We start from the raw sequence: 26,003 nt of genomic DNA, 5'->3' as shown, positions 1-26,003 counted from the left end.
CCAAATTAAACAAATGTAATTTGTTTTCAGTCTAATTTACTCAGTTTATTAATGTTTTTACTCCACATTTGGACATTTTTACTCCACAAAATGTTCAAAAAAGAAAAGAAAAATTCTCAGAAAAAAATGTATGTAAAATTCGCCTCATAAAATACCCACATTTCTAACTTTCATTCATGGGGATAACATGGATAATAATAAAAAAATCACTTTAACCAGTAGATGGCTGCAGAGCTCTAAAAGTTTCAAAGTTTCAAAAGTTTTTCCAGTTAGATTCATATCTACATATAATGAAATCACAATTATAACAATAAAAGTTACTTTTTGTCAAAGTTTAGCAGTTTTTGTACTGAAAAAAAAAAAATCAGTTTTTCAATAATGTTACATCATGATTAGAATCAAACCTGATCAGGATGTTACAAAAAGTTTTTAGAGTTTATCATTTATTTCAAACATCTGATTTTCATATAATTCTACAAATTTAAAGTGTGCCAATTCATTTCTGTCTATGTGTCCTGTGTTGTTTCTGATTTTGAGGATGAATTTTGTCCATTGATAAAATTCATTTGATTCTAATCATAATATAACATTACTGAAAAACAGTTTTTTTTTTTCAGTACAAAAAGTGCCTAAACATTGACAAAAAGTAACTTTTATTATTATAATTGTGATTTCATAATATGTAGATATGAATACAACTGGAAAAACTTGTGAAAAGATGTCTTTCAGTTAGTCAAATAGCAAATAGTTCTGCAGCCATCTACTGGTTAAAGTGATAATGTGTTACTTTTAAAAAAGCATTTTCCAAAAGATGGGCAAAATCTTTCACTAAATCATGTCGAATTATCCATGTTATCCCCATGAATGAAAGTTAGAACTGTGGGTCAAAAAGACCCTGAACAGCGCACAATGGTTAAGGCAAATGGATTTGTTGTTTGTTGTGTTTTCATATTCAAGAGATTATAAGCTAGATGCAGTTTTTTGGGGGTTTGCATCAAATGTTCTTCGACTTTTATACATAATAAATTTGTTTATGAATAAAGATTGATCTGTTGAAAGCAGTTATTTTGAGATAAATGCCAAATGTTCTCCTCCTATTCATATTTTACATTGAGGGGGTGCATACAACATATTTGCCTACCGGCAACTATAGTTGTCGCACATTCAAATATGATTTTCAAGAAAAAAAAAAGAAAAAAAACTGGGGAAATTAAATGCAGAACATGTTCACATAGGACACTATTAACACGATTATATGCATGAAACCATTCAGAAAAAATTGGGCACAAATGGGTTAAAACTGAAGAATCTTGCGTCTTCTTTTGACTTTTGCATTATTTGTCCCTTTGTGAGACCCGTAGGCATGTTGGAGGTCAGAAGGGGGCGTGTGTGCGCGTTACATCTACACCAGTTATCAGCCGCGCTGAGTGAATCCACTCCATAAATACCAATACTGATGTTTATATCATCTAGAAACGTCGTATCGCCTCACAATTTGAAAAATAAACTTTTTTTGATTTTTACATAATGCCACGCTTATTTATTGTGAAGTTTGATGTGGATTACTGTTAACGCCTGTAAAATCCTGACGATTATAAACGGGTAAATGCGACTTGACTTCAGAAGTGGGAAATATGCGAAAAGACGTGAGGATTCTGCTGGTTGGAGAACGTAAGTCTCTTATTAATGGGATGGTGTCCTTGTTTGTTACGAAACGACCGTAACCTTAAAATAAGTGAACCTTAAAATGAAATCAACATTTACACTCTTCCACTGAATGATTGAGCTTATAGGTGATATAAATGTAGGAAATTGTTGCATTGTAACATGAAATCGCAGTTTTGTCTGATGACAAGGTTACTGTACTGTCACTGCAGACTATTATAGCCTGCTCTTGTAATGACAGCGCATGCCTTCATAACAGTAACATTGAACATTGACTCATTTGGTTAGATTTATGTATGACAATATGAAACAAGATGAGAGGGTTTGTGAACTTCATACAGTATCTAGTCAACGTTTTTGAGCATCTTTACGTGCCCGTTTCAATCTGTTACCCATTACCATACTGTCTAGGACTAGGTAGACTGCTTACTACGTAGATTTTTTGTCTAAGCAGACAGCCCACTATCTTTTATAAAATAGTCTTGGTAGCCAGCTTACTGGGTTTACAGAAGATTTTCTTGGTAGGCACTAGTCAGCTCACTAGGTTTACAGAATGACATCTAGGTAGGCAACATTTGCAAAATACAATGTGTAAAAATAATAACTTAAAAGGATAGTTCACCCAAAAATGAAAATTCTGTCATCATTTACTCACCCTTATGTTGTTCCAGACATGTAAGAGTTTCTTTCTTCTGTTAACCACAAAAGAAGATATTTTGAAGAATAATGGTAACCAGACAATTGATGGTAGCCATTGACTTCCATTAGTATTTCAAATGGAAGTCAATGGCTACCTTCTACATAAACTCATACAGGTTTGGAACAACATAAGGGTGAGTAAATGATGACTGAATTTTCATTTTTTCGATGAACTATTGGGTGAAGGGTTCTGACTCCTATAACATTAAGATCTGCTGTGGTCCATGAAGACCTGTTTACAATAAAAGGATAGGTTTAAAAGGAAGGATAGGTTTAGCTGTGACAGGTTTTTTTTATAGAATGCAAAAGGTTGGTAAATATCATAGTTTGCCAAACTCAAATGTATTTGCCTATCTGATGATGATCTCTGTTAACTTATTTGAGTTTTATGACCATAAGAGGGTTTCATCTGGCTTTAATGTAGACCTGGTAGCCTGTAACATTATGAAAGGACGTCCCCAGTCCTCACTAAAATATAAATTAAAATTGCATGAGGAAGTCTCGTGTCTAGGTTACATTAAGGATTTCAGGGTTGATCAGGTTGATCTGTGGAGATGAGGAAACCGGTAATGCTCTTTTATTTGTCTGTGTGTATAAACAGCCAAAGTGGGGAAGACATCCCTGATCATGTCATTGGTCAGTGAGGAGTTCCCGGCTGTGGTATGTATTATTATTACCATTACAGTCTCTGTAAAAATTATTGTTCTGACTTTATTATTTGCAACAGTGTCAACAGTGTTTGGTGTCAGTATGGATGTTTTTGTCATAATAGGTTCCTTATAGAGCTGAGGAAATCACTATACCAGCAGATGTCACACCAGAGAGAGTCCCCACTCATATAGTGGACTACTCAGGTATTAAACAAGCAATTGAATTATGTACTATAGTTCAATGGCCGAAACTGATGTATTGATTGATTTTATGATAGCAAAAGCACAACATTACTGACTTTCTTTCGGAGTGTCTATTTACACTGTGCAGCTAGCACAGCAAATACTGCCAATAGCCCATCTTGTGGCAAAGGCTACTTTAGGGGTTTGTGTAAGGGGATGACTTCAGGGATAGGGACAAATAAGTTTTCAAAAAGGCAGCATCCATTTATTACTTTTATAAATATAATATATAAACAGAAGATGTTGCTATTAATGCATAATGTTTTATAACATACTATGTTACACTGTTTCTGTCACTATTTGCTCTATGCACTCAATTTAAAAATTTACACAAAAATACCATTTTCTTCTCTTTTTTTTACATTAAACTTACTGTAAATAGCCTCTATTGCTCTGTGCACTTAGTGCAAATAACCTCTGTCTTTTTAAAATCTAAAATTAACTAACTTTTTTATTTTTAGTAAATATTTGTATTATTATTATTGAATGGAGAGGAGATAACAATGTTGTTGGTTTTTTAAATATGCACAGAAGCTGAACAGACAGATGAACAACTGTATCAAGAGATATCAAAGGTAAGATGTGGATTCACAACACTCAGGGATTTTTTTTTTTTTGTCGTTGATATTTTCAGAGAAATGATATTTGTGTCCCTTTTTAGGCCAATGTTATATGTATAGTCTACTCTGTGAACAACAAGAAGTCTATTGAGAAGGTGAGAGAACTTGATCATACATTCTAGTCTTCATGCTATAAGTCAGAATAACTTAATCGTTCATTAGAATAATCAGTAATTTGATCCATGATTTCCAAATCTGTCTGATACTACAATTTACATATTTTACATTCAATTAACAATTTATATATTTTATTTGCTCTTATATGGTACAAGTAAAGACCTGTTCACATCAAGAACAATAACTATGAAGATATATAACTATATTAGCGTCCACACCAATTAATTTATTATAACTAGTTTTGCTGCAGGTATGTTGTATGCTACTTTAAATGATCAAGCTCTTTAAAGTGAGCTTTTATCATTCACCAGCTGGTAAAAATCATTCTGAAAGTGACTATAACAATATTGTTCCTCCCTGCTGTTATTGTTATAGTTGTGGTGTGGATTCTGATAGAATTAAAATGATTATTAAATCTTTGTAGTTATCGTTATAATTATCATCCTTGGTGTGAACAGGTCTTTCTATAGCTTTCAGATTTTGAAAATAATGTCATTGTCACAGGTGACAAGTCACTGGATTCCCCTGATAAATGAGAGAACAGACAAAGATAGCAGGTAGGTACCCACTGGTATTATCTTCTGATGGGATGATCTTCTGAACTCCTTTCTCACATTTGGCTCCAGTATATTGCATAAATACAAAAGAGACCAAGATAAATGCCATTACAGTAAACACTACTGGTGCTCAGATTAATAGTAAACTATAATAAAAAGGAAAGTGGACTACGTGGCAGTTTTTAATCATTTTTGTGTATCATTGAAAATAATTTTTCACACTAAACTAATTGGTTAACTAATAATTTTATTATATATTTGTATGGTAAATGGTGTTATCAGAATGCACTGTCATCAGTTTGCCTAAAAGAACAACATTCTGATGCTTTACACACTATTTATGTGTGGTTTATTTAGTTTATTTAGTGCCAGCTTACATTTTGAAAATACAAACAATGATTGAAACTGAAAAGTTACGTCAGAACAGTTTTACTAATACTTAAAAAAAAAAAAAAGCCTGTATTTTATGATTGAGGCCCAAAGTTTGCCAAACTTTGAGTGACTGTTGGTTATTGCACATTCAAATGGACAGTAGCTAAAATGCGTGGGAGAAAGAAAAGAAAAGAAAAACCACGGTGGCAAATGCATTCGAGTGCGTAATTGGCAATTGACTCACTGCCTTTATAATGTGGCACTGCACTGAATGACAATTCCTCTGAATATTTTTTCTTCTAGACCGTTGACTGCATCGTCGGAACAAGCCCGGCATAGAAAACAAAAAAGTTTGAGAACCACTGGTTTAAATAGTCCTGTATATGTCACCAGAGACAAGTCGTTACAGGAAGATCCTGTTATGACATTTCAAAATGTTTTATTTTTTATAATTGAAACATATACATGGATGAATTGTTCACAATAAAATCTATAACATGCATTTAGAAAACAGATAGTAAGTCAGAATTTTCATTTGATGCTGACTTGAAATTCTTGGCAGTGTGTACAATAACACCCCTGGTCTATGGTATACTAAAAATAGCCAGAAGCTGTTTGTGTTTACCTTTTTGTGTGTGTGTGTTTGTTTGTTTGTGTGTGTTTAAGGGTTCCTCTGATTCTTGTGGGGAATAAATCTGATCTGGTTGAACACAGCAGTATGGAGACTGTCCTTCCCATCATGAACAAATACACAGAGATAGAGACTTGTGTGGAGGTATGTCGAGCCATGCTGGATGTCTCCTAAAGCGGGGACACACTTAACGACTAAGGCCGATTATGAATGTAATTTGATACTTACAACTGATCATTCCCAAACATGCCGAGTCAGAGACAGTTGCGTTCAGTCAGTGTTTAAAATCTGCTCCAGTTGTTGGAAACAGTCTTTAAGTGTTTTCAGTCTTAGAATGTTTCAGCTAGAAGTGTGTCCCCGGCATTACCCTGATGTCTTCTTTAACTATCAAATAGGTCATGTGCATTCAGATTATAGTCTGAATGTTGTGTGAATTCCAGTAAAATCAATTAATTCATGACAATCAAAAAAAAAGCGTAAAAAAATTTAAGTGGAGTGTAAATTGCAAAAGGCAAAGTCAGGGATGTATAAAAAAGTAATTGATGGTTAAAAAAAAGGGGTGTACATAAATGGTCACAAATGGTCTGTCTATGGTCAAGTGAGATCTAAAGATTTGAACTATTCATTTATGTTTTTTTAACTATTGAACTTTGTGGGTTTAACGTGCCACAGGCAATTTCACCTCTTTTGGAAAATTCTCTGTTGCTATTTGTCTGGTTCATAGGTGAATTCCTTATGCTTCACTGTAGGGATTTACACTGCAATTTTGTTAAAGGTCCCATGACATGAATATTTCACTTTATGAGTTTTTTTAACATTAATATGAGTTCCCCTAGCCTGCCTATGGTCCCCCAGTGGCTAGACAATTTTATAGGTGTAAACCAAGCCCTGGGTATTTTTGAGAAAATGAAAGCTCAGATGGGCGAATCTAGAATCTCCCTTTATGTCATCATAAGGGGAAAGGTAACCTCCCCTTTCTCTTCTTTGCCCGCAAAAAGAATTTGGCCCGCCCATGATAAAATGAGCTGCGCGAGCGCGATATTGTTTTTTCCTCGAGAGACATCATGGCTTGCAAACGAGCGAAGCATGGCAGTTGCTCAGTGTTTGGATGTAAAAATTAACACAAAAGTATTTTTTTAGTTCCTTCATCCGAGCCTCTGAAGAACCAGTGGGTTATGTGAATTTCTGATTGTGTAATTGTTCAAGGTCAGACAGATAATCTTTCTCTCAAAATCATTCAATACTGTTTATGCATCAGTAAATCAAGCCAGTGACTAAAATATCAACTTCGCATCATTTCTCTTGGTAGGATGAAAATAATCTTATTTAAACTGTGATTAAAATATATACAGAAAGCGATCAAAGAACAATCCCTTTCCAATCCCTTTCCTAGCTGTCAATCACACAGCGCGAGTTTATCTGGACACTTGCCAAAACTCATTATGATATCAATGACGCTGTTACACTGCACAACGAAGCTCTTACTGTACTTACCTCATGTTTGCATTGGTGAAATCATTAGTGAGCGTGCAGAAACTGCGTTGCAATGATAAGATCTTCATTCATGCGATCAACAGGCTGTCATCTGTTCAATGCTCATCACTGCAACCTTTTATGTGATGGTAATAAATCGAAATACTTAAAAAACTTCTCAAGATTCGTTAATCTCGATAGCTGTAATAGTAAAAACGTATAATAGCTGTAATAGTAAAAGTATTCGAGAGAGTTCCACATGTAGTGCTATCCATTTCATATGCAAGCATGTCAGCCAATCACAGCATTGGGCGTTTACACTGAAGTCTCACAGCAGACACGCCCCTTCAAACAGCGTTCAAATCAGAGGCTAAAATCAGGCTAGGAAATATGCCTTTTATTTCTAAATTATTAAAAATTTTAATCTTAAAAACATACTAACATTATAAGGGCACCCCAGGAAACATAAAATAATAAAATAATCCATGTCATGGGACCTTTAATCAAGCTAAAGTCTCTAGTTGTCAGATTTGCAAATCGCTTAATATTACCTGGAAGTTTAAATCGCTCAGATAAAAAAAAAAATCCTGTATTCCTGTCTTTTCTTTGACTGTGTATAACATTTATGTCTGGTTTCACAGACAAGGCTTAAGCCTAGTCCCAGACTAAAATGGATGTTTGAGCTGTCGTAACTGAAAGCATCTTGCATTGGCATATCTTAAAATATCAGTGCCATTGTTTTGTTTCAAGATGCACACCAATAACGTATTTTTCTAAGGCATGTTTATAAAAGCTACTTAAAGGGATAGTTCACCCAAAAATTAAAATTGTCATCATTTACTCACCCTCATGTGGTTTCAAACCTGTATGAGTTTCTTCTGTTGAACACAAAAGAAGATATTTTAAAAATAGTTGGTAACCAGACAGTTGATGTTAGCCATTGACTTCCATAGTACTATTGAAAAAATACTATTGAAATCAATGGCTACCATCAACTGTCTGGTTTTAATTGACAACATTTTCATTTTTGGGTGAACTATACCTTTAAATGTCCTAAATCTAACTATATTTAAAGCTTACTCCTGGCTTAATCTATGCCATATCTGTACAACCAGGGTTTTAATGGTTAATTTGCATATTTTCTACCTCTTTTTTTAGTGTTCAGCCAAGAATCTGAAGAATATTTCAGAGTTGTTTTACTATGCACAGAAGGCTGTCCTTCACCCTACAGGGCCACTCTATTGTCCAGAGAAGAAAGAGGTCTGCACATCTTTGTTGTATAAATACATTTTAATATGTAGTTGCATGAACCACACAGTACTTCATGTATGTGAAGTTTAAGTTGTTGTTTTTTTGGTTCACAGATGAGATCTGCCTGTGTTCGAGCATTGACACGAATCTTTAAGGTGTCAGATTTGGACAACAATGGTGTCCTGAATGATTATGAACTCACCTTTTTTCAGGTGAGATACCTGCTGTGTATGGCCTTTTAGGGTGCACGACACAATATGTGGTCACCCCCTTCTAATTAACAGGGTTATATCATGATGTTTTAGAGAATTGTTTGCTTCCTGTTTGTTACAACAATTTAGGGAGAACCCTTTTCTGCTCCTGCATAACTTTGGTGTACAAAGTGAGGTCTATAATGAAATAGTTTATTCGGGGTGTGGAAGAGCTTAACTGGCCTCTATAAAGCCAAGACCTGAACCACTTTCTCAACATTAAGAAGAATTGAAACACCGGTCCCATCGCCAACATCAGTGCCTGATTTCATTGATGTCCTTGATGTCCCTAAGAACATGTTTTCATATTTATACACTTGAACAACAATTTGTTGGTCCTAACCTTAAAGAAGACAATCTAACTCTGTATTTTGCTTTAAGTCAAACCATAACCATATAATCAAACTAAAGGGTCAGTTCACCCTAAATAGGATATTCTGTCATAAATTACTCACTCTCTTGTTATTTCAAACACACTTTCGTTCATCTTCGAAACACAAAATGAAAATATGAAAGATTGATATTTGATGTGCTCCATGTATGCATGCTGATCAATGTTTATAATACAAGCCAAAATTAAATCTGTTTATCATATGGATTTCATTTACAACCTTTAACTTTTTGTAGCGTCAAAGTTTTGGTGAAATGGACTTTGACTGGAGAGACAGAGAGCTCTCAGGCTTTATTAAAAATGTCTTCATTTTTGTTTCGAAGGTTAACTGAATTCTTATGGGTTTGTAATGACTTGAGGGTGAGTAAATGATGACAGAATTTTAATTTTTTTGGGTGAACTACCCCTTTATGTTGTCGTGTATTCAATGTCATTGTCTGATTCTTATTTTTAGAGGACGTGTTTCAACACCCCACTAGCCCCACAAGCCCTAGAGGATGTAAAAAATGTTGTAAGTAAAAACCTGACGGATGGAGTGCATGACAATGGGCTCACTCTCAAAGGTAAGGCTGCATTTGTGAAGCTTAACGTTTGCATACTGCCCTGTGTTTGCTTAAATCTCCCCAGAAAGGAATATCCAGATTGTTTTTTTCCACAGGTTTCCTTTTCCTACATACTCTCTTCATCCAAAGAGGAAGGCATGAGACCACGTGGACGGTACTGCGGAGGTTTGGATATGATGACGATCTTGAGCTGCATCAGGACTACCTGTTTCCCCCGTAAGAAATACCACTTCCCATCAGTCACTCTTTCAGCAAGTCACATTCTCTTGTCATGGGTGGAAGCAGCAGTGTCTTATTACACCTCATTTCTGATTTCTATTCAGTTGGCTTGTTTGAAGAGACCTCTGTAAATTTTCTGTTGGTTAGAACATACTGTATATTTATATTCCTCAGGTTTGAAATACAGATGTTTTTACTGGGTCTTAGTTGTTCTGTTGGTTACATATTGTAATTGTGTCCACTACAAAAAACTTTATAAATGAATTATTAATTTATTACATGTGAGTATGTGAGTGCACAGAATATCTTTTTTGAGAAACAGATAAATGGTACAAAAATAATGTAACCGCTCCCTTACAGTAATTAAAATCAAGCTTGAACTCTCTTAATCTGGAACTTTCTTAATCTGCTTTGAACATTAGAGACTTTTCGGCAATCCCAATTTAATCCAACTATGCTAATCTGCTAATCTTACAGTTATCAACATCCGACTCTATGTTTACATTCCTACAGGTTAAAAATACCACCGGACTGCACCACAGAGCTCAATCACAATGCTTACCTGTTTCTACAGAGCGTCTTTGACAAACATGATAAGGTACAAGTGGTTGACTTCCTCAGACATTGACTGAAAAAAAAAAGTTTATCATAATATTATATTATTTTATTTATTTCAGGTTTATTTAACAGGGACAATGCACACTAATAATACATAAATAAATGTATAGTGTGCCAGAATTAGCCAAAAGGCTATTTTACATCTGCTGTCCCTCGACAGATCTTAATATGTCACACCTAAAATCAAAGGATTGAAATAGTACATACAAGTTAATATGAATGTACAAGTTTTTCTTTTTACTAAATCAACATATAAAATAGAACAATTGGTCAAAATCAACAACACCACCAACACACACATACACACACAAGCCAAACTGTCAGTCCATATAACAAACATTTTTTGGACATGCACAAACAACAAGATAGCTAGAAAAATGACGAACAACAGAGGTTTAACCTATCTAAACAAAAATGTGCCAGACAACCTCATCGGCATAGCACAAGAAGCACCAACAAACAACAAACAGGCAGGACAGAGAAGTCAGAGTAGCAGCAAGATTTCATGTCAAATGTAATGTTGACAGTCCTGACTACCTGTTAGCCACTTCTTTAAGTTAAATTTAAAAGAGGCATAAGTTTTAAAATTCCTAATGTGAATTGGAATGAGGTTCCATTTGCGAGCAGCCCTGATTGAAAAAGCTGTTTGACGAAGTGCACTCTTCCTCAACGGGACAATGCAGTCACCTCTTGCTGCACCTCTTGCTTGCTATAGATCTCTAAGCATTTGGTGCTGTGTTTACAAACTGGCGCAATACAGGAGGAGCCAGTCCATGTAAAATTTTGTACATAAGACAGAGATCTGTATATATAATAACATTTTCGAAACTTAAAAGATTATATATTTTTAAAACATGACAATGATGATAGTATATGGATTTCCTATCAAGTACTTTAAGAGTTTTTTTATATAGAGAGAATAGTGGTTTGAGAGAGGTGTTACTAGCTTGTGACCAGGTTGTCAAACAGTAGGTGATATGAGATAAAATCATTGAGTGCATGAACATCATAGTGGCCCTTTTTGACATGCAGCTACGGATATATCTAAAATTTGCCAGGTTGTACTTGATGTGATTACAAACCTTCTTAATATGTCATTTAAAAGTAAGATTGTTATCAATGTATACTCCAAGGTATTTAAAATCTGAGACGACTTGTAGTCTCTCCCCTGCTACGACTACATCCGGTTCTGCACAACGGCTTTTAGATTTACTAAAAATAACATACATACAGTTTTGGATACATTCAATTGAAGGTAATTGTGATTTAACCATTCTGTGATCTTTTGCATCGAGTTTTATAGCAGATCAGCAGCTTGAGCTGCACTGTTAGCATGTACAAAGATTACTGTGTCATCTGCATACATTTGGGTATTGGCATTAGGACAATATTAACATATTAACATATAAATATTAACATATTTATTAAGATTATCCTATTTGATCCTTTTGAAATATTGGTAACACTTTACAATAAGGTTCATTAGTTAACTACATTAGTTAACATTAACTAATAATGAACTGCACTTATACAGCATTTGTTCATCTTTGTTAATGTTAATTTTAACATTTACTAATACTTTATTAAAATCTTGTTAACATTAGGTAATGCACTGTGAACTAACATGAACAAACAATGAACAGCTTTATTTTCATTAACTAACATTAACAAAGATTAACAAAAACAGTAGTTAATGTATTGCTCATTGTTAGTTCATGTTAGTTAATACATTTACTAATGTTTAATAAAGGAACCTTATTGTAAAGTGTTACCGAAATATTAATTAATGAAATATACCATGTTATTAAAATGTCTAGATAAAAATGTCCGTCACAAATGTAGTGCTAGACTTAATTTGACGTTTTCTGGATGATCATTTGTATCTTGTTTTTACTGAAGCTTGTTTGTATCTGTTTTAGGACAGAGACTGTGCTTTGTCCCCTGAAGAGCTTATGGATCTGTTCAGTGTTTTCCCCTACATCCCCTGGGGACTGGATGTGAACAGTACGGTCTGCACTAATGACCAGGGCTGGATCACATATCAAGGCTATCTCTCTCAGTGGACGTGTGTATCAACCATGCCATGTGTCTTTGTGTCCTTAATGTTGTGAATGTAATTATGTGTTTTTGAACAGTAGAATGAATCTATTGATCATTGAAATGCTACCCTTTTGTTCATTTCTGTCTGGATGGTTCATCAGTTTATCAATTATCAATGTTATTTTTGCAGGTTAACAACTTACCTGGATGTCCAGCGATGTCTAGAATATCTTGGCTACCTTGGTTACTCTATCATTGCTGAGCAGGAGTCTCAGGCATCTGCCATAACAGGTAAGTTAAAAGACATTTTTGCTACATACTGTATATCATATAATATATCATATCATATACATATACAGTGGTGGCCAAAATTATTAGAACGGTAAGATTTTTTAATGTTTTAAAAGTAGTCTATTCTGCTCACCAAGGCTTAATTTATTTGATCCAAAATACAGCAAAAACACTAATATTGTGAAATATTTGTACAATTTAAATAACTGTTTTCTATTATATATTTTAAAATGTAATTTATTCCTATGATCAAATTTTAGCATCATTACTCCAGTATTAATAATTATAAATGTTTCTTGAGCACCAAATCATCATATTAGAATGATTTCTGAAGGATCATGTGACACTGAAGACTGGACTAATGATGCTGAAAATTCAGCATTACCAACACAGAAATAAATTGCATTTTAAAATATATTTAAATAGAAAACAGTTATTTTAAATTGTAAAAATATTTCACAATATTACTGTTTTTGCTGTATTTTGGATCAAATAAATGAAGCCTTGGTGAGCAGAAGAGACTTCTTTTAAAACATTAAAAAATCTTATAATTTTGGCCACCACTGTATAATTACTACTTCTTGGTATTTTTGAGCAAAAAGTCTGTATTTTCGAATATGCATTAATTGAGTGGGTTTTTAAAAGTGATGAGAAAATGACAGCATTTTCATCTTTGGGTGACCTGTTCATGAGTCACTGATCCCTCCTGTAGTTATTATGGTAATTGCAGATGCAGAAATCGAAGGTCAGTAGTCCATGCGGTCCGTGTACTTTTTGACCATTTCATTTCCTGTTTGGAGAAAACGAGAAATGAAAACCAGCTCGTTTATTCGTTTTTTTAGTTTAGTTTAGTTTAAAAAACTAAAAATGAGATTTTGGCTCTTTTTTTCCTTCTTTTTTTTCATTTTTCGTTTGTGGTTTACAAATCGGTTTATGGGTTCGATATTTCATTTGCACACGTGGCCGGCGCTGAAACGCCCCTTTCATCTGATTGGTCAAAACGCTCCGCCTTCAGTAAACTACAAGCTTTTCTTTCTGTCAGGCAGAATTAGAGTAAGTACGAGTGCGGCACTGACAAATGCACTTTAATAAAATAATGTCTGAAACCACTGCTCACTGTTAACTACACACAATATTTGAATCAGAAATATGTTGCTGATCACGTAATTCGTGCTGCTGCGACTTGCAAGCAACCCCATTAATATGAGCCACAGTGACAGATTATTTTAGCATGATGTATTTCCCATTGATAAATGCAGTGCAAATAGTTCTGATAATATGTCCGTAACTTTTACCACTCTCGTCTTTTATTTACATCAAAAGGCAGGTAGGCGTGTGTGACATATGTAGGCTTTAAATAATTTCGAAAATTGAATAGAAATAAAGTTTATATTTATGAATGTAAGCATGTGTAGCCTACTCAGTTCACATGAAAAGAAAGAGACAGAAAAGAGAGAAGCTAGAATCAGTGAACGTACATTAATACTGACAAAATGACCATGTTTGGGATTAATTAAAATCATGTTGGTTGAAGAGCACGGCATACCTTTAAAATGTTATTAGTTTTATTATAAAACTAATACAGTTTTATTACATACTGAATTGGTTGATGTTTCTCTGAGTTTTCTTTATTATGTTGGCTTAAGAAAGCCAGCATATATTTAAACATTATTATTATTTATTATTATTATTATGAGAAATTGACTCCACCTAGAACTTTAATGCTTCACCAAACTCAGCTTATATCTTTTCTAACTAGTCAGACTTTTCCCAAAAAATCCATTGACTTGCGTTATCTGAGCAATGAAGGCCATAATACTTAATGCTGTCCACTAGAGGGGGCGACAGGATAATAAGTCTTAACTAATAACTAATATAATAACTCCCTGTTTGCATTAGTTTAAATGACAAATAAATGCATGAATTTCATTCATAAATAGGTCATATCTGTGTATCCACTCTGTAGTTTATTTTAAGATATTGTTATTCACACTGGTTTTTGCATTTAATGTTTGTCCACTGGAACTTTTATTTGTCATGAGCACTATATTTTAAGATGTAGCCTACTAGAAAAATATATGATTCAACAACACAAACTCTGTTTTTACTCGGCAAATTTGTTTTCCTTTCAAGTAGGCTATAGCCTACAAGTTATCCTGCTTATATAGACCTAACACATTTAAACTATCTATCTATCTGTCTGTCTATCTATCTATCTATCTATCTATCTATCTATCTATCTATCTATCTATCTATCTATCTATCTATCTATCTATCTATCTATCTATCTATCTATCTGACTCTCTGTCTGTCTGTCTGTCTGTCTGTCTGTCTGTCTGTCTGTCTGTCTGTCTGTCTGTCTGACTGACTGAGCTTCCTTTGTGAAAAATAGCAGACCACCTTTTTTAAACTGTTATTTAAAACGGTGGTCTGCTATATTTCACAAAGGAAGCCCATTTGTGCGATCGTTGGTGTTATACGAGAAGAACATTCTGAATATGAGCCTACTGTAAAATTAGCTGGCTTAAAAATGCGGATTGATCATTGCAGAGTTATTCCAGACGCCTCCCAGTGCTATTCGTATTGGAATTGTGTAGTCACAGATTATGAACAGATGTTTTACTCAACAAGGATATATATTCCCATTGGGTTTTCATGTTTTATGGGAACTTTAGACATAATGATTTTTGTACTGTACAAACTGTGTTATCCCCTAACTCAGTGGTTCTCAATTCCAGTCCTTGTGACCCACTGCTCTGCACATTTTGTATGTCTCTCTTATCTGACACACTCAGTTCAGTTCATGGAGTCTCTCCTAATGAGCTGATGATCTGGTTCAGGTGTGTTAAATAAGGGAGACATACAAAATGTGCAGAGCAGTGGGTCACGAGGACTGGAACTGAGAACCACTGCCCTAACTCTAATGTAACAGTTATGGGTAGGCCATCTATGGACATCTAATGTTACGGACATATTATCATGGTACAGTTCAGCCTATTATTGATTTTTATTTCCACTTTCCTTTTATCCAAAGAGACGGAACTATTTGCACTGTATTTATCAATGGGAAATACATCATGCTAAAATAATCTGTCATATACTGTGGCTCATATTAATGGGGTTGCTGCAGCACGAATTACGTGACCAGCAACCGCCCACTTGTGCAAATGAAATATCGAACCCATAAACCGATTTGTAAACCACTAACGAAAAATGAAAAATCGAGACAAAATCTCATTTTTCGTTTTTTAAACTAAACTAGAAAAAAAGCTGTTTTTCATTTCTCGTTATTCCATTATAAACAGGAAATGAAATGATCAAAAAGTACACGGACCCCACTTTCAAATCACCTTTATTTATATAGCGCTTTATACAATGCAGCTGTTTCAAAGCAGCGTCACAATAATATAGAGAAAAATAACAGAATCAGTGTTGCAAACTTCATAAATTATGAGACAAATCCTTGATCTATGATGTAGCCTGGAATTAAACCACACCCTGTTGATATCACTGTTTTCTGCAAAACTGCTTTATAGATGAAATTAACTAATTTACAGTTTTTCTCAATCACTTTGGCACAATTCTCAAATGAGACTTTTTTTTTCTCAAAACAATAGGTTCAGATCTCTGAACAATTAGTTTCTTGTTCACATCAGATTTGAATTTATTGTTGATTTAAGCAAATTGCATGTGCTTCTACAATTTGCACAATGACTTAATGCACATGGCTTGTTGATCAAAACTGATGAGTTGATTCTACACAACTTCTAAACGTTCTTTCAACGTGTGAGCCATCACATGCAAAATGATCCATTCATTGATCAAAATCTGTCAGACATGTTATATTCCATAAATATTTAAGACATGGAATATTTAACCAACCAATCAAGTTACATTTTTTTTCTTCTAGAAATATGTTACATTTAAAAAATAAGAAGATATGTAACTAAGAAGATATGTACTGTATGTTAGAGAAAGAGATAATAGAGTGTGTAAAAATGAACAAGCAACTGAGAATTTTCAGTTGACGTAACACATTGCTGCAAAAATAAATGTACTGTAAAACTACAAATGTTCATTTTCTTTTTGTGTACTACAGTGTTGACTTTTCCCAGTCAGTTTTTACCTACTCTCTGAATCTGTATTTACACAGAAAAACTGACATTCTTAAAAAAAAAACATGCAATTTGTATATAAAAAAAACAACTTCCATGGTGAAAAAGCATCTAAACATTTTGACCAGTGTGGCTCACACGATGACAAAAACACTTTTTATTTTGGTGCCCATGGCCAATTTACTAACACAATAACTTGGTTTTGAAGCATGAATGAAATGTTTTAGGTGAGTTACTATGTTTTGTAGACATGCAATTGAGTGCTAATGTTCCAGCAAACACTTGTGACAATTGAGCTTACAGTTTAGAGAATGTTAAAACTGTTTTGAAAAATGTGCCAAAGCTATTGAGAAAAACTGTAATAATTAATGATCTTTACAAAGGAACTGAATCAACATTGAACTGACTTCAGCCGAACATCAGCCGAAATGCATCATTTTCCCGTTATCACTGTAAAGCTGCTTTAAAACAATCTGTATTGTATAAAGCGCTAAATAAATAAAGGTTACCTGACTTTATTTACATAGTGCTTTGTACAATACAGATTGTTTTAAAGCAGCTTTACATTGATAAACAGGAAAATAATGATCATTGATGCAAACAGATTTCAATTCTGCTATAAAACAGTTCTAAAAAATACAGCTAAGTTCAGTCTTGATTCAGTTCAGTTCAATGACTGTGTAAAATTCATCATGACATTATGTATTTTATTTTAAAATTCATAAAATATTAGTATGACAGCTGTGGTGTTGACTGAATGTTTTTGCTCATGCCAGTGACCCGTGATAAGAATCTCGACCTTCAGAAGAAACAGACGCAACGGAATGTATTTCGCTGTCATGTGTTTGGACTAACTGGAAGTGGCAAAACTGGTTTCCTGCAGGGCTTCCTCGGCAGAAACCTTGTGGTCTGTTACAAGAAAAACACTTAAATGTTTTTAAAAACATTTTTAATTGGAAATCTATATAGTATCTATATAGACAGCTTACCTTCAAATAAGTATCCTGTCTGGATTTTTTTGTTTTTTTTGTTTTTGCTAATGATATTGTGGAATTAAATTAGCAGTTTGGGTAACACTTTACAACAAAGTTAAGTTTGTTAAAATGTGCTACATCTAATGCATTAGGGATTATGTTGTTTGTTCATAGTACGAACATGAAGTAATTTGTTCATAGCTCAGCTGTTGCACAGTTAGATTTCATCAGAGCTACTCTGTCTAGAAATGAGAGGAACAACAGCAACATGATTTTGAAATATTTTGCATGCTTATCTGTGGTAGGGTATTATTTGCAATTTATTCATTAAAACATGTGACATTGTGTAGTTTCAGATGTGACATTGTCATGATTGCTGTTTATTTACTGTCTGTTCCTCACAGCATCAGAGGACAATAAGAGAAGAGCATAAATCATATTATGCAATCAGCACTGCACATGTGTACGGACAGGAGAAGTACTTGTTGGTAAATAGTTTTTTCTTACAGAATCTTACACATTAGAGTTTTTTTTTTTTTTTTTTTTTAGTTTGTGGAACTAGTTTCTGAACACTCTTTTCAAAAACTATAGAGAGTGGTGGAGGGATGAGTTAAAAACCCGGAAGACTAATTTGCTACTGGTTCCATCGAGATTTTCCTATGGGGTTTAAAATGGGGTTTTCCAATTTGTGAGTAAAATAAGGTCTGTGATAAACATAACTTGACGATTCTTGAATGTTTTGCTCTACCATGTAAACTGCACACACACCCCAAACGCTCTTATCTAGATACTTCAAATTCACATTTTCGCTATGGGTGTGTGTGTAATTTATGCTGTAGAGCAAAATGTCCAAGTATCATCAAGTTATATTTACCACAGACTTTCTTTTTCTCATAAATTGAAAAACCCCAGTATAAAACCCCACATGAAAATCTTGAGGAAACCACAGGCGAATAAGGCTTTCTGGGTTTTGAAAGAAGACTAATTTGCAGTTCCTCAAACCATTTGAACTTACATCATGCATTTAATCCATTTAAATAGTTTAGAGAATTGACCACCATTTATCATTATTTGTACTATCTATCAGTTTTTCGAAAAGTAAACTGAATCTTTGTTCTAAGTTCCTTTGTTTTTCCTTCAGCTCCACGAAGTCTTTCCAGATTTTGATTTCCTGTCTGAGACAGAACTTTCATGTGATGTTGTGTGTCTGATCTACGATGTCAGCAACCCCTGCTCTTTTGAGTACTGCTCACAAATCTTCAAGGTGTGTTGTTCACAGTATTGTTGTTTTACACTTTGATGTCAAGTTTTTTGCTATCTTAAGAAAAAAGCATAGCCAATACTATGCTGTCTGTTTAATAGAGAGAGCAATAAGTTCACATTTGTGGTAATGTTCCTTTATGACTAATTTAAACATCCTATATTCTGCATGTATTCTGATATATGTGTTCTAAATGCACGTTTTACCTCATTTCCCAGCAACACTTCATGGACAGTAAGACTCCATGCATGCTGATTGCCGCAAAGTCAGACCTGCCAGAAACAAAGCAGCAATACTGCATGACTCCACTGGAATTCTGCCGCAAGCACAAGATGCCTCCGCCTCAGTCCTATACCTGTAACACAGCTGCGGCTCCCAGCAAAGACATCTTCATAAAACTCACCACCATGGCCATGTACCCGTAAGTGTGTTTACATTGTCCACAATTATAATATTTATAGGGTATTTTAACACATTTGAAGCACAGTAGAGTTTGCCTCTGCTTGTTAATTCCTTTTAGGGTGTTTTAAGACAAGTGACTTATTACTATAAATTACTATTTTTGAATTCTCTCCGTTATCTCTGTTAACTCTTTCCCCGCCATTGATGGAAATTTCCATCATTTATGAGACAACACTTCCCTGCCATTGATGGAGTTTTCCGGCTTTCCGTGTTTTTACTGTTATATGGTGGGGGCCGCTATTAGAGATCTTCTGAAAGAGTACTGAATCTCCCGATCAAAAGACGTGAAAAAGAAGCAGAAACAAGCAATATCATATGTAAGCGGATGCATATGTAAAATAATGCGATCATCAACATTAAACAGCATATAAATCAAATGTTACCAAATGAAATGTCGACCCAGGAAGAGCTATAGGACTGTGCAAGCATTTGGGGGTGTTGATGGACCTGATCTACTCCATCTATGTTTTGATCATCGTTCTGAATCCGATCTAGATGTAGCCTTTGAGAAAAACCCGATTTTCTCAGCTTTTTGCTCAAAATGTTGCTGTTAACTGTAACTTACCCACATTTAAGTGTTGTGGGTGGCAACTTTTTTCAAAAATGCTGGCGGGAAAGAGTTAATTTACTGCTCTTGTTTATCTCTCAGGGTATTTTTTCCAAATGCAGATAACAATAAAAATAGTACATGGTCAGGTGGTTTACTCAGAAGCGAGTCGGTTTGTGAAGTCCCAAGCATGTGATATCATTTTTTCCTTCGTTTTGTAAGACAACAAAAGAGAAAACAACAGAGAATGTTACACTTGTTAGTAGTTTAAAAAAAACTTGAGGAACACTCAAATTGACAATGTGCTTTTAATCGTTTCCCTTTTTCCCTTTATCTGTTAACTCAGAAGTACACTATATCTTGTTTCTTAGAAATGCCTCATTTCTGCCATGTGCTTGTATCTTTCTGTGTGTTGGCAGCCATGCGCGTCTGCGCTGCATGTGTACCTGTAACAGGTGCACTTTCTGTCTGTGTCAGAACTTCCTCAACTCTGAGCTTGTGCAGACGGTTCGGACCAAACTCTACACCGTCGTCTTTAGCAGGTTCTCAGGATGCTTTTATCTTGCTTCATTGCTTTTCCTCTTTGTTTTTTACTTATCTCTTATGCATTTATCTTTATTCATTTACTTTTTTTCTCCATTACTCTCATGCTGATTCACATTAATTTTCTTTCATTCAGCTTTTTGTTTTGGCCAGGCATAATGTGCTAATAAACTTTTGAATATACTATATAGTCATAATACTATATAGATTATATGAAAATGCATTGTGGAGAGCCCCTCTAGGCAACAGAGCTGCTGCAGTTATGATCTTCTGTGGACTGTCACCTCTTTTCAGAGTTGGGCTGTAGATTTTTGGATGGGTTACCAAGCATTTTTGGATACTTTTTCAATTCAGTCCTGCTTATTTGTGTAGCAGTTTTCAGAAAGTATTGTCCCAAAGGAGATTTACAAAGAATAGTGTCTCACAAATTCCCCCAATGAACAAGCAAAATGACAAGGACAAAACTCCCTAAGATATTTAAGTAGATGAGAAAAAATCCTTTGTTGGAACCAAGAATCTGGGACTCTCACACTGGGGAAGCCCACCTCCTTATGCTTTATACAAACATTAATGCCTGCATACAAACACATGTTATTTTGAGGATTAGCTGTATTAATGGTAATATTCACAGTTTTTTTTGTGTGTGTGTAATTAGACCTAATGATTATAATGACTTATATTAAAAAACAAACCATGCAACTAGTAGGGATATACCCTTCGCATATACCACATATGACTGGTCTTGAGACTGTCATGGCGAAGGGGCTCATGGGTGTGGATTTTGGGTTGCTTGAGTGAATTGAGCACTTTCCTGCACATTCTACATGCTTCTTAAATTCAATATCTTGTCATCCTCTCCTGACTTGCAGCTTGTGACATGCAGCAATTTAGTTTCTCATTTTCACACAAGTTTTAAGTTGCAACACAGTGATTCAGCTATTACCCTTTTCCTCTCTATTTCCTCTTCTTTAAGTTCCTTTGTGTTCTCCATCTGTCATTACCATTTCTTGACTCTGAAATTGTCGAGTTTTTCCTCCTTTTCTTTCAATAACACTGTTTGTATATTATATCTATTTATTTGAATTCTTTGGTTTGTCACTTTTCGGACATCGTTCACTAAACTTGTGTTTCAGTTTTCCCTACAGAATGTTCCTAAATGTTTTATTTGTAATTATCTTAAGTTGCAGCCACGTAACTGTATAATTAGTACAGTTCTAAATGCAAGCTACTAAACATTAATTGAACCTTTTTCTCTTCATTTCTGTTTGCTCTTTTTTTAGGCATATTACCCATTCTGACCTGAAGAGCTCTACATTTTGGCTCCGAGCGAGTGTTGGAGCCACTGTTTGTGCTGTTATAGGCTTTGCCATGTACAGAGCCCTCCTCAGATCTCGATGAGCAGACCCTAAAACTTACATCCCTCACTTCCTGTCTGCCCTAGCTATCTCCCATTTGCAGAAGAATCAATAGAAACAGGAATATCATGTTTTTAAGAAAGAATGCATGACGCAACATAGCTGTTATATTTCTATTTATTGTCAAATGTACATTCCCACGTCTTGAGACTCTATTTGAGACAGAAAACTATAAAGTTTTTCTTTAAACATGATACAAGCAAATTGTAAATATGTACATGAGAGATATTTATTTGTTGCCATGTGAATAAAACATATAGCATTCATATTTAAAGCAAACAAATGCCACACTTTGCTCTCACTTTTATCTCAAACTGTCAGATAGACTGTTAGCGATCTGTGGTCCACTGTTTTTGAACCAAAACCAACCAAGTGGCAGACAAGACCGGAAGCATGTCTGTGAAACTGTGGAAACACTTCATCTAAACTTTATTTGCATGCTTTAACGTTTTACATAATGTCTGAAAAATGCTGTGAAAGTCTTTATCAACAGCATTTTTTCCCCTTGTCAGTTTCCATCATTTTCCAACCTTTCAATAAACAGGTCCTGCAACATTATTTTGTTATTTTGTGCAAAATATTTACATGGAGACTGTGCAGAAAGTGGGAAACTACCATTCTGTTCATATTCAGTTCCACACAAGGGATAAAAACAAAAACGGCAAATACTGTACTTAAGTAATACAAAATATTTTATCTGTCTTTTATCATATAATATATCAATTTTATACTTTAAAAAAGCAATTCATTTCTGTATAAAAAGGATACGAGCTGAGATTCTGTTTTTGTAGCAATACAATTACATGTCTTAAAAGTACCTTTAACAAAGAGGTATAGATGAAAGATGAAAAGACCAATTTTATGCTATCAAACACCTTTTAATGCTGATGATTCAGTAAAGTCTTGTGGGTCAGCAAAAGCATCATCATGAACGTCAACACTCAAGTAGAGTGACTTCTTATTCACTAAATTTTGTTGAATCAATTAACATAGAGGTTTTCCTTGCTGAACAAAGTGGCCACAGAGCTGTTTTCTTCTTCCAGTTTTGCAATATCAGTCTGACAGATTGTGGCTTTTCTTTTGGCCGGCCGCACCCCAGTCATCTCCTCGTAAACAGGAACTACAGGCTGCGGCTTTCTACGGTTGGGCCTTTTACACTGTATGTGAGAGGAAATCGGTATAAGGGAGGGTTTAACTGAATAAACCATATATGGTTAGAAAGACACCACCTTTAAACCACATATTTGCTGGCAAATCTCTGTCAACAGTGTCAGGATTTTTTATTTAATTTTTGATTTTGTTGAACCAATATAACAAACATATTGTAAAATAAAGTTGCAATGAAACTTTCAAATGTGTTCTTTCTCATATTATTATTTTATTATAATCATTGACATTCCCCAATGATGGGGTCCCTATAGGGCCCACTTTTTTGAGGAGGATGAAAAAAAGGTCTATGGACCTATTATTATATGCACTTTATTCTATTTTCAGTGAATAGCAGACATCTTGACCATAATTAGGAGTATTTCTATTTCATGTATTTTTGCCTAAAGAACAACCTAAACAGGGTGGCACAGCTTACCCCACTCTCCCCTATCCTTTGAATTTAAAAACAAACTTGAAACTAAATACTTACACAGTAAGCTGCAGCGAGAGTGAAAACCAGAACCCCCAGCAGACATGCAGCTCCAGAGATCACATACAGCAATGACAAGTAGCTTAAACAATCACACGATGGCAATGTCTCATGAGCTGCAACACAGTCACAACAAACACAATCACAATAAAGGAATATGCTGCAATACTATTGTATACAATGCATTGTATTTCCACAGCTCTCATGGTTATTTTCATTTTATTTTTATTTTCATTTTTACTTTATTCATACTAAACTATTATGGATTTATTGTAGCCATTTGTATCGCACACATATATAAGTAGGAGCCAAAAGAATTATGCACAAAATGTCTCTCTTTTTCAGTAAATGCACTAGGTAGGTTTCAGCCCAAGTTTATTTTATTTAAATTTTCAGTCTTAGGCTCTGTAACAATCATCTGCAAATAAAAAGGAACAGTACACAAAAAAGAACAAATGCTTTTGTGGTTTCTGCTTCCTTAAGGGTAATTTGATACTTTCACTGCTTGACTGCATCAGATTGTCTTGTTTCACTCACAGTAGCCTACGTTGTAACATATAAACAGGAGTGGTAAATTGCAAGTAATCTAATGTAGATCTAATTGTAGATTTGATGGATTTGAAAAACTTTTATTCCAGTTTAACATTACTAGCATGTTGACTGAAAGATTCGAATACTACAAGCTACCCCGAAGTGACAAAATAAAATTCTGTATCAAAATTTATAAGGAAAGACCAGTACTTTGTTTAGGCTTGGTTTGTAGGGAATTCCAAACCTGCGTACATATATTCAAACGCACATAACTATAGAACCAATTCTTAATGCGCATGTGAACGCCATCAGCATTATCACAGGTTCGCGTTTAAAGTCTGTGTAGAGAGAATGGTGTCGTCTTAGCAACAAATGATGTTGCGACGGAAGCGAATCAATCAAAACTAACTTTAGCTGGAAAATAACTTTATTAAAGAACCGCTATAAAGCCAAAACAATCTGTTACCCTAAATGATACGCTTATCTCTGTAAAGCTGCTTCGAAACAATCTACATTGTTAAAAGCGCTATATAAATGAAGATGACTTGACGCACTGAAAAATAACAGTAGCCTAATCAATCTGTTCCTGTTGAGGTTTATTAATTAATTATCCCACATTTGTATCCAAAAGTAACACCACACTGCATGAAAATAATGCACTGAGTTAACTATTTACTGTTGAAAATGAAGCGCATATGTATGATTTCTGTTTGTTAAGGTGATGCCATTAAATGCAAGATTAACCTATTTCGGCTATCCACTGTTTGGACGGGACATCACCATAGACCTGGATCTAGACTGTTTTATGTAAACACATATTTGAAAGTAATATAAATAAAGGTCACCTACAGAAGTCTTCAACATAGATGAAGAAATCCATCTTGCCAGGGATATTCTTATCATGTGGAAGACTGCCATAGTAGAATTCACAGTGGTACACGTCTGTGTCCTGACCCTGCAGGTTTGAGATTGTCAGATGAACTGTGTGGTTGTACAACTCATCACGTACTGTGATACGATCCTTGTCCTCAGATTTAGTGATGGTTGATGATAATCCTTCAGAAAGATACAGTACTTGTCTGGACTGCAGCAACCTGCGTGCCAGTGAAAAGGCAAATGGTTTTCCCTCCTTATTGGTTGATTCGCAGGAAATGTCAATGGATGAATTTCTTACTCTGTGGATATAAACAATACCTCCATGTGCTGAGGTGAAATGGCTACAAGTTAGTAACATTTATATAGATGAATCACATGTATTGAAAAATTAATGAAAGTTACACACACTAATAGAACTGCTTTAGACTGCTAAAATAAAATCCAACAAGTCTTATGAGCATACTTTTGTTAAACTTTAAATAAACATTAGCTTCACTCCTGACCATTTTATGTAACAGTGTATTAGTCAGTCTTCAAATTATCTTAACAACAACAAAAAAAAAAACCCACTATAACAATAAGGTTAGAACCAGTATGGAATTTAACTTACCATTTACAGAGGGGGTAATAAGAAACAAGAGAAAAACATGAGCATACTTCAAACCTAACATTATGAAAGAGGAAATTAATTGAGAGACCAGTGACTGTGGTAAGAAAGTCAAAACTGTCTGAGTGTAACAAAGAAATAATCTCGTGAACATGAGGAGAGTGTTTTGACTCCACCTTGAATGGGGTGTGGGGTGTGGGGTTTGGGGGCCTTTAAAGAACCAGAGGAAAAGGAAACCAGCATTAGGTGGTTTGTCAACTTCAGTTAATCTACGGTTTCACAACGATTTTTGCATACAGTCATCTTTACTTTGTTAAATAACTCAAAAGAAATGTAATATGTTTGATAATATTTACACATGGAACCATAAATATGAAAGTAC

General features: G+C 34.7%; 2 protein-coding genes across 3 annotated transcripts; one reads left to right on the top strand and one right to left on the bottom strand.

The window, feature by feature from the left end:
- Nucleotides 1-1,375: 1,375 nt before the first annotated feature.
- rhot1b (ras homolog family member T1) lies at nt 1,376-23,322 on the top strand. 2 transcript variants are annotated; one of them, XM_084129512.1, is made up of 20 exons: nt 1,376-1,671; nt 2,966-3,024; nt 3,137-3,218; nt 3,789-3,832; nt 3,919-3,972; nt 4,499-4,551; nt 5,590-5,698; nt 8,186-8,287; nt 8,392-8,490; nt 9,375-9,483; nt 9,579-9,699; nt 10,216-10,300; nt 12,240-12,385; nt 12,551-12,651; nt 17,543-17,673; nt 18,145-18,228; nt 18,882-19,004; nt 19,220-19,422; nt 20,430-20,552; nt 21,834-23,322. In XM_084129512.1, exons 1-20 carry the CDS (start codon nt 1,635-1,637, stop codon nt 21,949-21,951), a joined length of 1,983 nt encoding a protein of 660 aa, XP_083985638.1. In that variant the 5' UTR covers nt 1,376-1,634; the 3' UTR covers nt 21,952-23,322. The 2 variants fall into 2 exon arrangements, with proteins under 2 accessions (XP_083985638.1, XP_083985639.1); XM_084129513.1 differs by lacking the exon at nt 20,430-20,552.
- cd7al (cd7 antigen-like) lies at nt 22,068-25,796 on the bottom strand. The gene is made up of 4 exons (XM_084129519.1): nt 25,625-25,796; nt 24,988-25,341; nt 23,608-23,723; nt 22,068-23,125 (listed from the first exon to the last, which is right to left on the bottom strand). The coding sequence occupies exons 1-4, from the start codon at nt 25,773-25,775 to the stop codon at nt 22,949-22,951; spliced, it is 798 nt and encodes a 265-aa protein (XP_083985645.1). The 5' UTR covers nt 25,776-25,796; the 3' UTR covers nt 22,068-22,948.
- Nucleotides 25,797-26,003: the final 207 nt, after the last annotated feature.

The sequence above is a fragment of the Abramis brama genome (assembly GCF_963993115.1).
Source record: "Abramis brama genome assembly, chromosome: 11".
NCBI lineage: Eukaryota > Metazoa > Chordata > Actinopteri > Cypriniformes > Leuciscidae > Abramis > Abramis brama.
The sequence above is the reverse complement of the archived record's forward strand: the minus strand, read 5'-3'. Positions and strand labels throughout refer to the sequence as shown.

Coding starts and splice junctions, on each gene's coding strand:
- rhot1b (XM_084129512.1), top strand. CDS start 1,635: ATGCGAAAAGACGTGAGGATTCTGCTGGTTGGAGAAC. Junction 4,552..5,589: donor AGAACAGACAAAGATAGCAG/GTAGGTACCCAC, acceptor TGTGTGTTTAAG/GGTTCCTCTGATTCTTGTGG. Junction 8,288..8,391: donor ATTGTCCAGAGAAGAAAGAG/GTCTGCACATCT, acceptor TTTGGTTCACAG/ATGAGATCTGCCTGTGTTCG.
- cd7al (XM_084129519.1), bottom strand. CDS start 25,775: ATGTTCACGAGATTATTTCTTTGTTACACTCAGACAGTTTTGACTTTC. Junction 23,724..24,987: donor CATCTATGTTGAAGACTTCT/GTAGGTGACCTT, acceptor ACTGTGTTGCAG/CTCATGAGACATTGCCATCG. Junction 23,126..23,607: donor CTCTCGCTGCAGCTTACTGT/GTAAGTATTTAG, acceptor TCTCACATACAG/TGTAAAAGGCCCAACCGTAG.